This window comes from Typha latifolia, chromosome 2, assembly GCF_019914945.1.
Source record: "Typha latifolia isolate L0001 chromosome 2, TyphaL0001v2, whole genome shotgun sequence".
NCBI classification, from domain to species: domain Eukaryota; kingdom Viridiplantae; phylum Streptophyta; class Magnoliopsida; order Poales; family Typhaceae; genus Typha; species Typha latifolia.
Genome location: NC_133087.1, coordinates 14,685,904 through 14,700,557, shown reverse-complemented (window position 1 = coordinate 14,700,557; position 14,654 = coordinate 14,685,904). Strand labels below are relative to the sequence as shown.

At 36.3% G+C, this 14,654-nt stretch overlaps 1 protein-coding gene and 1 non-coding gene across 8 annotated transcripts; one reads left to right on the top strand and one right to left on the bottom strand.

The window, feature by feature from the left end:
* Window positions 1-308: 308 nt before the first annotated feature.
* Window positions 309-507, top strand: LOC140783102 (U2 spliceosomal RNA). The gene has a single exon (XR_012108055.1). It is a non-coding gene; the product is annotated as a U2 spliceosomal RNA (small nuclear RNA).
* A 42-nt stretch (window positions 508-549) lies between these two features.
* Window positions 550-13,658, bottom strand: LOC140781080 (dual specificity protein kinase YAK1 homolog). Of its 7 annotated transcripts, none has more exons than XM_073126874.1 (20): window positions 13,286-13,658; window positions 11,268-11,464; window positions 8,590-8,743; window positions 8,399-8,508; window positions 8,240-8,309; window positions 8,059-8,141; window positions 7,885-7,963; window positions 7,693-7,733; window positions 7,266-7,388; window positions 6,563-6,713; window positions 6,365-6,479; window positions 6,154-6,236; window positions 5,821-5,895; window positions 5,413-5,487; window positions 4,428-5,212; window positions 3,650-3,826; window positions 2,163-2,500; window positions 1,088-1,288; window positions 851-938; window positions 550-790 (listed from the first exon to the last, which is right to left on the bottom strand). In XM_073126874.1, the coding sequence occupies exons 1-18, from the start codon at window positions 13,406-13,408 to the stop codon at window positions 1,224-1,226; spliced, it is 2,844 nt and encodes a 947-aa protein (XP_072982975.1). In that variant the 5' UTR covers window positions 13,409-13,658; the 3' UTR covers window positions 550-790; window positions 851-938; window positions 1,088-1,223. The 7 variants fall into 7 exon arrangements, with proteins under 7 accessions (XP_072982975.1, XP_072982974.1, XP_072982972.1 ...); XM_073126873.1 differs by having other exon boundaries at window positions 550-787; XM_073126871.1 differs by having other exon boundaries at window positions 550-775.
* Between the last annotated feature and the right edge of the window lie 996 nt (window positions 13,659-14,654).

The following is a 14,654-nucleotide window of genomic DNA, read 5'->3' as shown; positions in this document are numbered from 1 at the left end:
TACTTTACCTTCTTATTTTTTTTTTTTTATACCACTAGTCTCCTTAACTTAAATGGCGTTGTCTTCAATATATATATACACACATAAACATAAAACCACGTTCAAGGCCGGATCACGATTGCATAACTTCCACGCTGTCTTCTTTCAGATGTTGAGTCGGAACAATAATTGTAGATCATTGCATTGAGATTAATGGCCTCGTAATAACTATTTTAGCCTGAGAACAATTTAGTCCCACATCGAGAGATTGGAGAGACGCGGGAAGGAGATGCGGCTTTAAAGTGAGAGCTTCGGGACCTTGGAAAAGCATACCTTTCTCGGCCTTTTGGCTAAGATCAAGTGTAGTATCTGTTCTTATCAGTTTAATATCTGATACGTGGGCCATCGGCCCACCACGATATTAAATTAATTTCTTTTGGGGGAGGGCTCACTCCACGTCAGCTTGCTGGCGGGGCCCTCGAGCGTCGCCCATGCGTTGCACTACTGCACGGGCCTGGCGCACCCCCCTTCCAATTCTAATAACAAATATTGCTAAGTTATGCTTTCGACTAATAAGAATGCAAGTAGTAACTCTTTATTAGGTCAAAACAACTGTAGCACATCAATTGTGTAGCTTTCAAATTGCTCTAGCCTATTATCTCGTCCCAATTCCAATCAATTAACCTAGACCACCACCAAGATCATAGTTCAGACAACCAGAGAGCATCGGCATATTCCAGCGGCAACAAGAAGAAGAATCCGACAATCTTCAAAGGGCATTTGACGGCGATGTAACCTGTACAATTGGCTGCTAGAAGGTTTTCACCTTACAAAAGAAGAAGAATGAATGGTATCTTAAGTAAGCCATTACCTTAATGTCTGTATCAGTAACAGATAACAGAACAAGGCGACGGATTTAGTAACCAAATAGAGTTTCAAAAGAAGTTTGTATAACATTCCTGGAAAATGTAGGAAAGGATGTTAGAATTCCTCAAGGCATGACTACATAGAGGCCCCCCAACCCTGTTGGGAACGAGGAGTTGAAAGATAAATGCAAAAGTACAGCGTGCAATAATGATAGTAATATTAGTTGAGCGGGATATCTTACTATTACCCAGAGGACTGCATAAAATCCAAGAGCAGCATTGTCAGAAGCAGAAAATGTAAGGCAACTGGAAATTGCAAACACTAATTCTGCAGCAGAAATAAATCTCGTATTCCTGATGGCTAGCCTTTCTATGTTATCAAATCCTACGACAGTGGGATGATGGCGGCAGAGAAGTTGCAGCCGAATGTGTTGCCTTTTGACCTGAAATATAAGTAATATAGTGAAACGCAAATCTCACTATTTTGAATAACCATAACTGAAGGTAAGCATTTCCTGAATCCAAAAGTGAGATAGTTCACAATTTTGTTTAGTTGTGTCCAAGTATAATTAAGGAATTGCCATCATTCCTTTTGAATATAAATAACATTGGTAATTATCAGCTCCTTTCTGACTAACAAGAGGATGAATTAGCATGGTTAGGGTGGTTTTCTCCACTCCATCTGTGTTGCGGTCTATGGTACAAAGTACATCTTCACTATGTGTACAATTGCCTCATAAAGGGACCACCTTTACTCATAGATATGAAGTATACATATGTAAACTTTTTTGGAGATTGCCAACAGAGACATTCAAGGATACTTGAACATTTGGTATGGGTAAGTGATGTGAATGCACTAAATTCAATGATAATTTATCTTAGTGATGATCAATATCATTAATAGATCACCAAGCATCATGTGATTTAAGCAATGACAGAAGGCTCAAAATTTGTCAGTCATTCCTTTGTGAAATTAAATGAATTTATTTATCAAAGATATTGACGAATACTCATGAACCAAACATCTTTCTTTTATAAAGCAAATCAATTTCAATTCTTCAATGATTCACATGAATTCTGTCTCATGTCAAGTTGAAAATTTAGCTATAGCAACTTGAGGAAAATGGAATAGGTGAAGATAAAACTGCTCAAGTTTGGCAACTGTTAACATCTTCTGACAGCTTTCAGAAAAATAGTACAAAGTATAAAGTACGAGTCTTGATGTGGAGAAGATAAAAGCACCATCACAAAAATCAATCAGGAAAAGCCAGAAATAATAGTCCAACAAAGCTTTAAAAACATGATTAAGTCAATTACCTGAAGGCATCTTGTTGCCCAGCATTGTGGCAGAAGAATGTACATCTGTGATTCTGTCATTTGCATAATATATGTCCCCATTTTGGTTACTCATCTCACTATGTATAAGATTTAAATTCATATGATTGAACGACTGAATAAATGGCCGTCCAAATTGGTTTGAAAAGTTTTTCTGGGAATAATATGAATGGCTGTAACCAGCATGAGTATCATGAGATGAAAGGTTGTTCTCAAAGGTTTGCTGAAAACAATGTGAATTGCCATAACCAGCATGCATATGATGATCGGTGGAGAGGCTACTCTCACCATGTGAAGAAGCTTGAAACATCTGCTCTGTTCTGTAATCAAACAAAAAGGTGAACTAGCAAAGTTAAAGAGCAAATAATTTTTAATATATCAGTCCAAATTTCTTCTGCCAAAATACAGTGAATAGCTTAACAAAATAGATAAATGAGACGCTAATTAGTGCAGCAGGTTCATTTCTCTGTGCACTATGATTTTCAGAAGAGACTGTATAGAAATTATTCTGAGGCTCATCTTTAAGGTTTTGTTGCATATCAAATAGATTTACAGTTTACATTATTATGTTGAATATTTCTAACATTCAGAATCTCAAATTCATAGAACTAAGTTATGATATTAATAGATAATCGATGCTTGTACGCAAATTTGATATAAGAAACATAAATGTATGCATTCATGTAGATACTGTATTACAAGGTTCATCCAAGAGGTAGTGAAATCAGTAGTGATAAATGCGACTACATGTAGATGAGCCCTTCTAAGATTTGTAAGGAGGAAAAACTGAGAAACTTACTAGTGGCGGTAAAAAGGAAATAGCATGTAGTGATCCTATAAACGGACTTAGTCATTCACTGTATGCAGCCTGCAGCAAAAGCTCAGTATACATGTTTATCAAAGAGAATTGTGTACTTGAAGCATTCAAATGCCAAGCAAGAAAGAAAAGAAAGCAAGACAAAAACTTTGCCATATAAAAAAGTTAAAATCACTTAATCTTCATAGTGAGTCCAATCAAAGTTTGCAGTATTATCTTTTCTTTAACTTCTGAGGTATGCCTCCAGTCAATCACATCAATGATTTCAACATTCGAAGCACAATGAAATCCAGCTGACATAAGAACCAGATGAGGCCAAAAACCCATATTGATAATGAAGCGGAAAACAGCCTCTTATTATAAGGATTAAGCAGCAATGGCCAATATGGAACTTTTCATACTCAAGTCAAAATAATTTAAGCAAAAACATACATTCATATTCAGTACTAAGTGAATCTATGGTTAGATATTCTGAATCAGCACCAACAGAAAAGATAAGTACACACAGCAATACTTGGAAGTCTAGGTCACTATGGAAAGAGAAATAATCAATGTGTTAACAGTTAAACATCATTCAGTTGCCAAGAGGAACTTATCATTGAGAAGTGTGCACATTGCATGAAAAGCTGGCGTCAAGTGAAATTGGTCATACCTTGGATTTGATGATACATAATTCAAGGTTGTACAAATATGTCTGTTATTCTGAAGTCTGCCAGCTCTGTTTGTCGGAATTGCAGCATCCATTGTGTTGTTTAGGTGAATGCCACCACTAAACTCGGAGGATAGGAAGCAGTCTTCTGAATTATCTTTTTGCAAAAGAGTCTCGTCACTACAAAGAGAAAATCTCATTAAGATGTTATACCTTGGATATTGATTGCAATATTCCAAATAGAGAAACTTTCGAAGAGATGACAAAAATCCAATCATAGCAATAACCAACCTTGGCAATCAGTCATTGGTGAGAAAATAAAAAAACTTAGTTTACTGAAGATTATGATGACCCATGCAAGACAACCGAGGAGTATATATTCTCCTCAACATAATAACATTGAAGGAGGTTACAAAGTATAATAAAAGGCTTTCTAATTCATAAGAGTAACATAAAAAAAAAACTTTCAGCTATTGTAACCCTTCTAAAGATAAACAATTGATCTGGACAAATTGCGGAAACAAGTATTAAGTCAGATATTTCAGTCTCTAATCTGGCTTTCTGAATTTGTACATTGACCAATACAGTTCTTTAATTTATGTCACCAACTGTTGGGGATAAATAGAGATCTACTAAATTGTTCTTACAAAAATTAAGTTCCTCTTCCCTTAATCTCCAAGTGGAAAGGGCAGGCCTTCAATGCTTTTTAAAGATAATCAGCCAAGTCATATTACATGTGCATTATATGTCATCTAGAATGAGTTATAGCTGCCATATTTACCTATAGTTGGGGTCCCAATCTGCCAGGTCAGGTATTGAAATGCATTCAGATCTATCAGACAATGCATCTGATGTTTGTGAGGAGACCACTTCATGTGCATAGGATGCTGGGAGAAAATCACTAATTGAAGAGGCATATGAATATAACCCCTTCACATCACCTAAATTTCCCCTCCAGTTGGAGTGACCGGACGCAGAAAGTGAGCTATGAGAACCAACAAGACCTCGAAGTTGAGCGTCAGGGTGACTACTGCAGATGCCATTACCATAATGCGCCGGCCCATCCTGAGATGCATTTTCATGAGGTTGCATAGACATAATTGGGTGACTACTAGTTTTCTTTTTTCTATTTTTGCCTACTGCACTTGCTTTTCCCTGTGAACCATATACACCGCCTCTTGCTGGAGAAGCAGTTGAGATCTGCATCTGGGCACTTGGTAGAGTAAATTGGTGGGGATTAGCTCCAAGAAAATTGGGCATCAAAGATCCAGGGCTCAAGTCTAATGCATTTCTATGAAACAGTTGTTGCCTCTGTCTAGTATCTGGAAAAGATCCAGTGAAAGATCCTCCAACTTGTGTATGCAAATTGAATCTGCATGGACCTAGTGGAGAATAATACGGCAGCACAGAATTTATATTGCCAAAGCTCCCATAGCTGCTTCCCAGACCAGTATTGTCATTGTAGCTACCAAAGCTTTCCAGGCTGCCAAAACTACTGTCATAAGAAGACGGCACCTTTGAAAAAAGAGGACTATTATGTGGTAGACTTTTGTTCAAACATCCAGCCTAGAAAGATGACAAAAAAAATCGTTAGATCCAGGAAACATGTCCAATAGAAAAGGTAAAGAAAAAAAAAAGATCGAGACAATTTGCACTTAGAAAATTATGCTGAATGACTAATAACTTATGAACTCTATCAGTTAGATCTAATAAGCAATTTAATTCCAATGACATCACTAACTAGATGAAACCAGTTGCAAACCAACCTGAGGAGAAAGATCAACCGCTAGACAGTGACTTCCTCCTGGACTGTGATCAGACGAAACTGGATAAAATAAAGGCTGCACAAAAATTGTCAGTGGCACCCAACTGATTGAATTTGTCTTCAGACAAAGTACAACCTAATGGAGGCACATCATGAGGTTGCTACAGAACCAGCTCATCGGTGTATCATTATATATATGAGATTAAGAAAGCTACATAGATAAGCTTAAACATAAAAATACAAAGTATGTCATCTGTCTGCCTTTTCTGAAGAAACCAAATCATGCTTCTAAATGCAAACTTGCAATGACAGATTTCATAAAATTCAGTTGCATACTAACACAAGAGAAAAAGAGACCAGATTTTCTCCATGAATGGTTTCAGACTTCAGACTGAAAGATCATACTTACAATTCTTGGTGTCTCCGGACCAGGCTTATAAGGACCTGTAAATTGTTCGCCAGTGATAAATGGATGACGTGAAGCCTGAAAGATTCATAAAATGCTTTCTCACAATATTATACATATAAATCTGTATCACATTGACACTTCGATTGAAAGCAAAGCTCCCATCAATGGATTCTAGGGTGGGCAATCTGTAGGTAGCCTTACCCCTGTCACCAGAGAGGTTGCTTTTATGATTCGAACACATGGCACTAGGACACTGGAGGCAACTCTCTACTGTCACACCAATGAATGCCTTTATTGACAATAACACTAGAAACAGTTCAACGGAAAAAATACCTGCAAGGGGGACCAGCGTTTCCCGGGATCAAACTCAAGAAGGCCTCTCAGGAAATCAACCAAAGCCCTGCGGGTCAACCTTTCTGCATCATGATCGAGACGTAAGCTATTTATGACTTACGATATGATAATGTTACGAATTTTACAATGCATCTTGTGTGCAATATTACAACACATTATCTTTCAAACCAAAGAAGATGGTTGAGCTAACCTTTGAAAACCTCATTTTTAGGCAAACTTCTTCTGCTAGGATATTGGGAAATGATATCTTCAAGCTTCACGGAGCTAAAGTAACGCTTCCCTATTGTTGGTTTTTTTGATCTTCTCTGAATTTGACACATCCAAAAGAGAAAATAAGCATCCAAGGAAAAATGATAAATATATTCAGGGGAAAAGTTCCAAGACTCACTGCTTTGTACTCTTCTCCAGTTAAAAGTTGGTAAGCACTACTCACATCCATGCAGTTCTCACCATCCTTAGAGCCATAAATATTTCCAACATGTTTAAAGAACTTGCTTGTTTTTTTTGCATTTCCAAGCAGATAATCAGGTGGTTGCCTACTGAAAAATATCATACATATGAAAAGCAGAATGTGTACACTTGTAAATGTGACTGCAGTTATCAAAAGAGATATGAAAGAGTAGTTGGAGCAAAGTGATTTCATAATATCTATACAAACAAATAGAGTAAATGGCTTTTCTAGAGTCAACTAGACAAATAACTAAGATAAAAGTAATTAAAAACTCCTCATATATTACTCATATAGTAATCTGTAAACTCTAAGTAACTTCTTGTAACATTTCTTGGTAATTGCTTTCCTATGGCATAGATAAGTAGGTGGATTTCTCCTCCCTGCTCTGCCAACCACAACTTCGATTTTTTTTGGGGGGAGAAAAGATTGGGGATGAACTACAAGTAAAATAAGCACAAATATGATGTTGCCAAACTGTGTTGTTATTTTTCCCGAAGTTCAGCTGCTATATAGAAAAGTCTCTTGTTTCACAGACATATTCATCAGCATTAGAATCTTTAAGATATGGATAGCTGTTCATCTACTTCCTATTTAGTGGTAGCTATTCAGATAGGGGAGGAAGCTGCAGAAAGAGACATACCCGAGTATCTCTATCATCCGCTTAAGGAGATCATATTCTGAGGCTCCAGGAAATAAAGGTAATCCCAAGAACAACTCCGCAACAATACATCCAAAGGACCACATGTCAATAGAAGTCGTATATCTGATGGAGGTTAAGCACAAAGAAGACAACAAAATTTCCATACTTGCGGAAAGATTAGGGACTGGTATTCATGACAATGAAAATGAAGTTGAAGACTTGGAGTGTAATTTTTCTCGTTTGCTCTAATTCTTCCATATTATCTATCATCAAGATAAAATTCAAAAGGAAAAATAAAAATTGAGTGGTAATGGTGAAATCAGCTAGAAAATCATTGGTAGAATGCTGTCAAGAAAAACACAAATGCAGATGGAAGATATATGAGAAAATCTTAAGATAGTTGCAGCTTAGGTGCAAGCAAGGATACGGATGACCAAGAAGAACTTCAGGAGACCTGTAATGACGGCTCTGGGTTTAAAAAAGAAAAAAAAAGGTAGCAAGTATTAAATGAAAATGACCAATCAATAAATACAGACAGGATTTATGTAGTGGGTCATAATGCATTAGTACTTTAAATATATGCAAGCCACTGAACTCAGGAAAAGAAAAACTTGTACACCTGAATGTACGTGTAAATTGTTTGACGCTCCATGCATGCTGATCCAAAATCAATAACTTTTATTTTTGGTAGCTTCACACTGCAATGTTTGATACACCATGATCGAAGTAAAGAAGAGTGGAAAAAGAGTACGACATACATAAACATGCCATTTTTCAACAATAAGCAATTCACCTAGCAGATATAAGTATATTTTCTGGCTTTAGATCACAGTGTATGATACCAGCATCTTTCATTACAATTAATGCATGCAATATCTGTAAACACGAGAACAAAGCAAGGTCACGTATTAGCAAATGAAATGGACATCACATCAAATACTCAACAATATCAGGATTCAGGAGGAATATCACACCTGCTTTGAGAAGTTTTGGACTAAGCTCAGTGACAACCCTTTCAAGCCATTCATTTTAATTAGCTCAAACCTCCAAAAGAATTTTTTACACATCAATCGGATCATGTAGTACATGAATGCATGAAAGAATAAGAAAAAAAACATAGCATGGCAGCTTACAGATTAAAGCTAAGCAACTCAAAGGTTATGCATAAATGATGATGGCATACAAAATGGTCGAGAATACGGACAATGTGATGTTGATCATCAGGATCAATCTTTTGATTCAGCTGCATGTACACCCAAAATAGCAAAGTCAATTTCTGCACATATGTTAGACATGCATACATTAAAATGCCAGAAATTTTTACCATTTTCAAAATTTCGACCTCAACCAGTGCCTGACCATAATAAGCTGGCTGGTTCTTGATGATTTTGACAGCAACATAATTGTTGGTTTCTGCATCCCAGCACTTTGCAACTTGTCCAAATGAACCTTGGCCCAGCATATCCTTGACAGTATAACTAGGCATTGCAAATTAAACAAAGGTGATATTCTTCCAAATAAATAATTCACTAAGCTTAAAAAATGTAATAAAATAATAAAATTATATGTTTATAGCAGCACTAGAATTTAGAAAAGACTACAACACTATCGATGGAAAGCGTGATTAATCTACTCTTACTTGAAAACCAAATAAATGTACTCCTTGTCAGTTTGATCTAAGTGAACTAGAGTATATCTTAATGCTGTAATCTTCTTAAGGAGCAAGAAGAAAACATTTACTCTGTAAAAAATAGTTTTAGCAGCATATTAAAATGTCCAAGCTTTGTTTATTGTGTACGATATGCTAGAACACAAACCAAGCTCAAGTTTCTTCTCCATAATCAACCTTAGCTCATTTTCCACTTCAAAGATCTCTTATTCAAGCGATACATGTTCAAATTGGTTTTTTTACATAACTCTCCTTCTCTGAAATTTAGCACCAAATTAAATTTTAGGTTGCCTTTTAATCCGACAAACAAAAACCTGAACATTAGCAGAACCTGTTCAAGCACACAAATGGTCCAATAATTTGCAGTCTCAGATAAATGAAACCACAAAATGCCCATGTAAAAGGTGGTTGAGTTAAAATGGGGAGATGCAATTAGAAGGCTTAAGGTGGCAAGGAGACAAAAAAAATTGAAGCAAATAGGGTTTGGTATCAAATGGAATTCTGACCAAACGAACTTTCCCATAGAAATTCACTAGGAGCAGTAAAAGAGAGACAGGTTGTCATATAACTGTCGCTGCGCTCATTGGTGTGACAAAAAGTGAAATTTGTCAAATTTTAGTAAACAACGCAAAGAAGTGGAAATGCACAAAAACAGTTATATTCAGTGTAATAATTAATAACAGCCTTCACCAATTTTAGAAGAAAAAAATGATTTGCTCCTCCATCCGCAATGAAAGGTTAACCAAAAATTCTCAAATATTTGCTACCTCATATTAAATGTGTTAATACACCAACTGCTCTAAAAGCTTAAATTGTTAGATAACAATAATTTTTATATTTTATGTTCTAGCATTCCCCTTACTTCTCGGTTTGAAACTTTTAATGGACCTAACAAGTGGATTTAACTTAAAATGAATAGAGATTTTTTATTTTAAATGACAGATAAGCCTAGTGAAACTTAGGACCTCTACTCTAATGCAATGTTGATTGACTCAATTCACCAATTCCTTATCATTGATATGTCAGAGAGTTCTATATATGTTGCCTAGGAAAATGAATTAGGTTTCTTAGGACAGCAATGTAGGCATGGATATCTTCCTCTTTCATAAAGATAACTTAAATTGAACTTTCTCAGATATGGGTTGCCCATATTACACTAAAAATATTCTAGAATTTGATTTATGGGAGGCATCCTCATCCTACTTCCAATTGGAGCACTTATTTGTTCCCTGTACCCTCCATTCACTTCCTAACTAAGCCATAATTCTTTCTAGCTGTAATTCCAACTTGTTTCCTAAGAGAACACCTTAAAAGCCTTCTCTATAGAGAACTGAGTTTTACTTGGTAGAATTTAAGCCATAGAGCACTTATTGAGTCTTTGAGTTGTAATTTGTAAACCAAGTTACGAACTCTAAAGTCTAATCAGTATCTACCTATCTTGACGTCCAAAAGAGCCTACAAAAGCTCCAAACATCAGCCATACAAGATAGAAAAAAATCAGGAAAAGAAAACACATATAACCTAATCATTCTCTTCCAAACACTAAGTACATCCTCCTTTCCATTCTTGTCTTCTCTTAAAGAAAAAAAAAAGTATTTTCCTTCAAGGAAAAGAGGCAGCCATGGAATGAATATGCTGTCTACAACAGCGACAGTTCTGCTACCATCAAGTGAGCAATGTCAACTATCACGGACGAGGATCCAGCAAAAGAGGTGCTGACACAAGAACAGACCCTTGGCCCCTCATGACAGCACCAAAGCTTGTCCTACAGCAGAACGGTAGTAGAGTTGCCACAAATCTTCAAAGATAATAATCGTGGAGATTATGGATTAGGACCATAAGAAGAAAGCAATTAAAGGAGCTCAACCTTGCAGTTTCCTAGGATTTAATCATCTAGCAGTTTCAAGCCACTTATAGTCATTCTGTGAACATGTGATTAACAGCCTGAAATCAGTTGACACCAGCAAGCTTGAGAACAAATTAGGTCCCTCTCCAGCTTAAGGCATGGACCTAGCAGTCTCCACTGAGACAAAATCTCTGTTGGCCAAAATGGCTTGGGTTTTAGCAGAAATTTTGAACCATGAATCGAAGGGATGGATGGCCCTAATCTTGGAAACTAAATATGCAACCACACTCAAAGTTTGGTAAACAGTTTTCTTTTCCACCCTATACCTTTTGACAAACAGATCTGACAGAAAGAAACAGCCCTAATGATGAAATTTAGCACACAGAAATCAGAAGAAAAAATATAATTAAGCAGCAATTGAGAAAGAGAAAAGAGGATGCTGTAAAACACAACATTAAGTGATTAACATTAAGCTACAAAATCAAACCTTCGTTTTGTTTTCAAATTGACCAAGACGAAGTTCACATGTAAAATGAGATCTGAATTTCCATTATCATAGCCATCATTCAGCATTCCAACAGATGGATTGGTAAGGTAGCGCTTATTGAATGCCTCTGAATATTTAAAATTGGGATTGCAAATTTGCAAAGTTTGAACAATATCGTTAGTCAATCTTGCCACCAGCTGCATGATTGAAAATGGCATTCAGTTTTACATCCTCATTCTTAACAATATACTACAAGGACAAGAACATTTCAGGTTTTTTTATGCAAGTATAAGTGATTGCAATCAACTTGAATGCATGCATATACTCTAAAGACAGGTATCATGGCTGCGTAATTATGTTCAACAGATCTCTGCATGCAACCTTCATATATTACGTGTAGGCCATAACGTTAATCACTTCTCAGTTCTCACATGTTCTCCTGGAAGAGGAATTGATACTCTTCCAACTTTCAAGTAGTTCCTACTTCCTACAGTCCTATAGTATAAGAAAATCTAGAAAAGAAATTTTGAAGATATAGGTCATCAGTAAGTATTAAACATTAAAAAATTTAGCAGTACATAGAACTAATGAAGCATGAAACTTGAAAGTTCATTTTATTTCACCTTCTTAGAACAAAAAAGAAGGAATTGTGTAAGCAAACTAAGACAGGATAATATTTTTAAAAGATGGACACAAAAGAACTTCGACTATGGATCTTGGCTCCAACTATGCATTGATTACATTGAGATCCACCACCATTTGTAGAAACAAAATATTAGAATCTCATCTGTAACATGTCAAAACTTAAGCTTCCTTTGCAAAAGTGGTTGGTCTTGATTTTCTGCAGAGAGTGGACCTTTTTGGCTTTTTTCACTTATAGCTTATGCCTTAAATATGATCAGATTTTAAATGATCAACAGCAGAAAGTAAGATTCTTCAAGGTGACGAATACAAGGAATCTAAAACATTGTTCTTACTTATTGGCTTTTACTAATGTAAAAGGATCCAAAGGAAAAATAATTATCCTGCATTTGCTATAACAGCAGTTTAATGAACTACTTATTTACTGAGCTCTTTCAGTGTGAGAAAATTCTGGGAATTTCATTACAACTTAGTATATAAGAATACTGTTATTAATAGTGCTTTTATATAAATCTTCAGTATCAACAAGTAACAACTAGGAAATATGGACAAGTTTAAATTAATTTTTCAACCGAACTTCTAGTCAGAAATTCAGCGGGAGTCAAGGGGTGGAAAATATCCTTCTATCTCTTGTGACTTAAGACCCCGAAGAAAGCTGGATGGAGGGACGAAATCATCTCTGTTTGTTCAAGAATAACTTTCAATATAATGTGACATGATACGATTACTTATGAAAATGTTAAAAAAAAGTACAAAAGTAATATTGTTAGACAGTACATAATTAATATAAAGGTTGGATAACAATGGAATTAATATAAAGTAAGATCATGATGCTTTAGGGTTCATGTGGGTTGCGAGAAGTGACATAATAACAATTTCGATCAGATCGAGCTATGAAGCAAGCAAAAGCGAAGAGGATGAATCTCAAAATATGATGTTGGCTGTTCCTGAATCAAACAGCATCCTACAAGAGTGTTAAACAGATTTCAGTCTTCAAGTTTCTTTCACTACTGCAGTAGACTTGGGCGTGCAGATTTATTGATGCGTTTATATTTTGAGCTTTTACACATTAGAAGGTATCTATGGTCGGGTGATCATTTACTTTCCTTAATCAATACAAATCATCATAGTACAAACAGATCACTTGAAAAAAACAAATAAACAATACGAAATAGGCTTTTCTCCGATCAGAAAGTCAATAGGAAAGCTAACATTCTGCTAGAAGTCTATGCGACTATTACTTGCTCTGTATGATTAAATTACTAACTAACTACAATTACAATCAAAGGATAACGATCGAGACCATGACAAAAGGCAGTACCTTTTCCCAAGTATTAACACCATCAAATTAAAAGCAACGAGATAAGAAGACGTACAGGCCTCTTTACGACGACACGCATGTCGCCGGTATCGACGTAAGGACGAAAAGCCTTCGTCCCGCACGGCCTCCACGGCGAACCCGGACCGGGTTCGTCCTTTCTAATCTCACTAACCTCCATCTCGGTCGGCTCCAAATCAGCAGCCGACCGCCGAAGCACGAACCGTATCACCCGGAGGAGTCAAGCACTCAAGCCCCATCCGAGCAATCCACGGACACGGGGATACTAGAAAGATGATCAAGAGACTAGGTTTAGGGTTTCGTCTCGACGAGGAAGATAACCGGAGAGGAGAGGAGAGTCTTCTTTAGTTTCCCCTACGTCTCCGTTCTCCTCCTCCTCCACTTCCCCCTCCTCTGTCTCTTTAACTTAAAAAGCCGGAATTAGTTATTTAATTTTGGTTGGGGTTGAGGGTGGGGGGTTTAATGTTGATATCCAATCGTGGGGCTCAAGTCCACGTGGGCCGATGGCGGATGGGCCCCACAATATCTTATGTGCTTTAAGATTAGCGGAGATCTTGGGTTGCTGCTGTTGATCTGCTCGTACGATGGGTGGCGCTCTCGTGATCCGTCCGTGGCCAGCCCGACTCCGCCTCGCCTTCGCAGAAAGTCAACCGACTCATTCACAACAACGACAAAATATATACGAACGGTACGAAATTTGCAAAAATGTACACCCTTCGACCTTCGACCTTCGACCTTGCTCCTTGGATCAACGGGACTTCGATTTTGCGAAAACGACTCACTTAATATGCTATCATAATAATCAACTTCTGGGCGCTTGTATGGGTCCCACGCAGGACTATATTACGTGGAGTCTTTTTTAAATTAATATCATTAAAAAATAAAAATAAAAAAAGAATACCAGGCGGTGGGTTGGAGGAGTCGGCGTCGATATTGGGATGGAGACGTTAGCGTCGATCAAGAAGCGGCGTTGATCAGTTGTTGGTTATATGGGAAATCAAGACTATGCTGCATTCATTAATTAGTTAGTTTGCTGATCAATTTAGTTTTTTTTTTAATTCTAGAATATAATGTATATTTATTTCAGAATAATAGCTATTATTATAGAATACAAATACTATTTATTAAAATTATATCTTATATCACATACTAATACAATTACTAATTTATCCTTAATATATATTCCATCAACTTACTTTATAACGAATTAAATTGTATTTATAGTAATTTTATAAAAAAATATTTTTTCATCTTTCCATTCACTTTGTATTAAATTAAAGATAATTATTACTCTCTTATTTCAGAATACAAATAAACATTAAAGTATTTATTTCTAAAATAAAATTTGTATTTTAAAATTAACAGAAAAAAATAAATATTTATTGACTTTGTTCCTAAGTAAACGA

Bases quoted from the DNA above. Each gene is read 5' to 3' on its own strand.
- LOC140781080 (XM_073126874.1), bottom strand. From the start codon at position 13,408: ATGGAGGTTAGTGAGATTAGAAAGGACGAACCCGGTCCGGGTTCGCCG. The intron at 6,714-7,265 runs GTATGTCTCTTT...GATATTTTTCAG, and splicing joins CGGATGATAGAGATACTCGG to TAGGCAACCACCTGATTATC. The intron at 6,237-6,364 runs GTTAGCTCAACC...ATCATGATGCAG, and splicing joins TAAAAATGAGGTTTTCAAAG to AAAGGTTGACCCGCAGGGCT.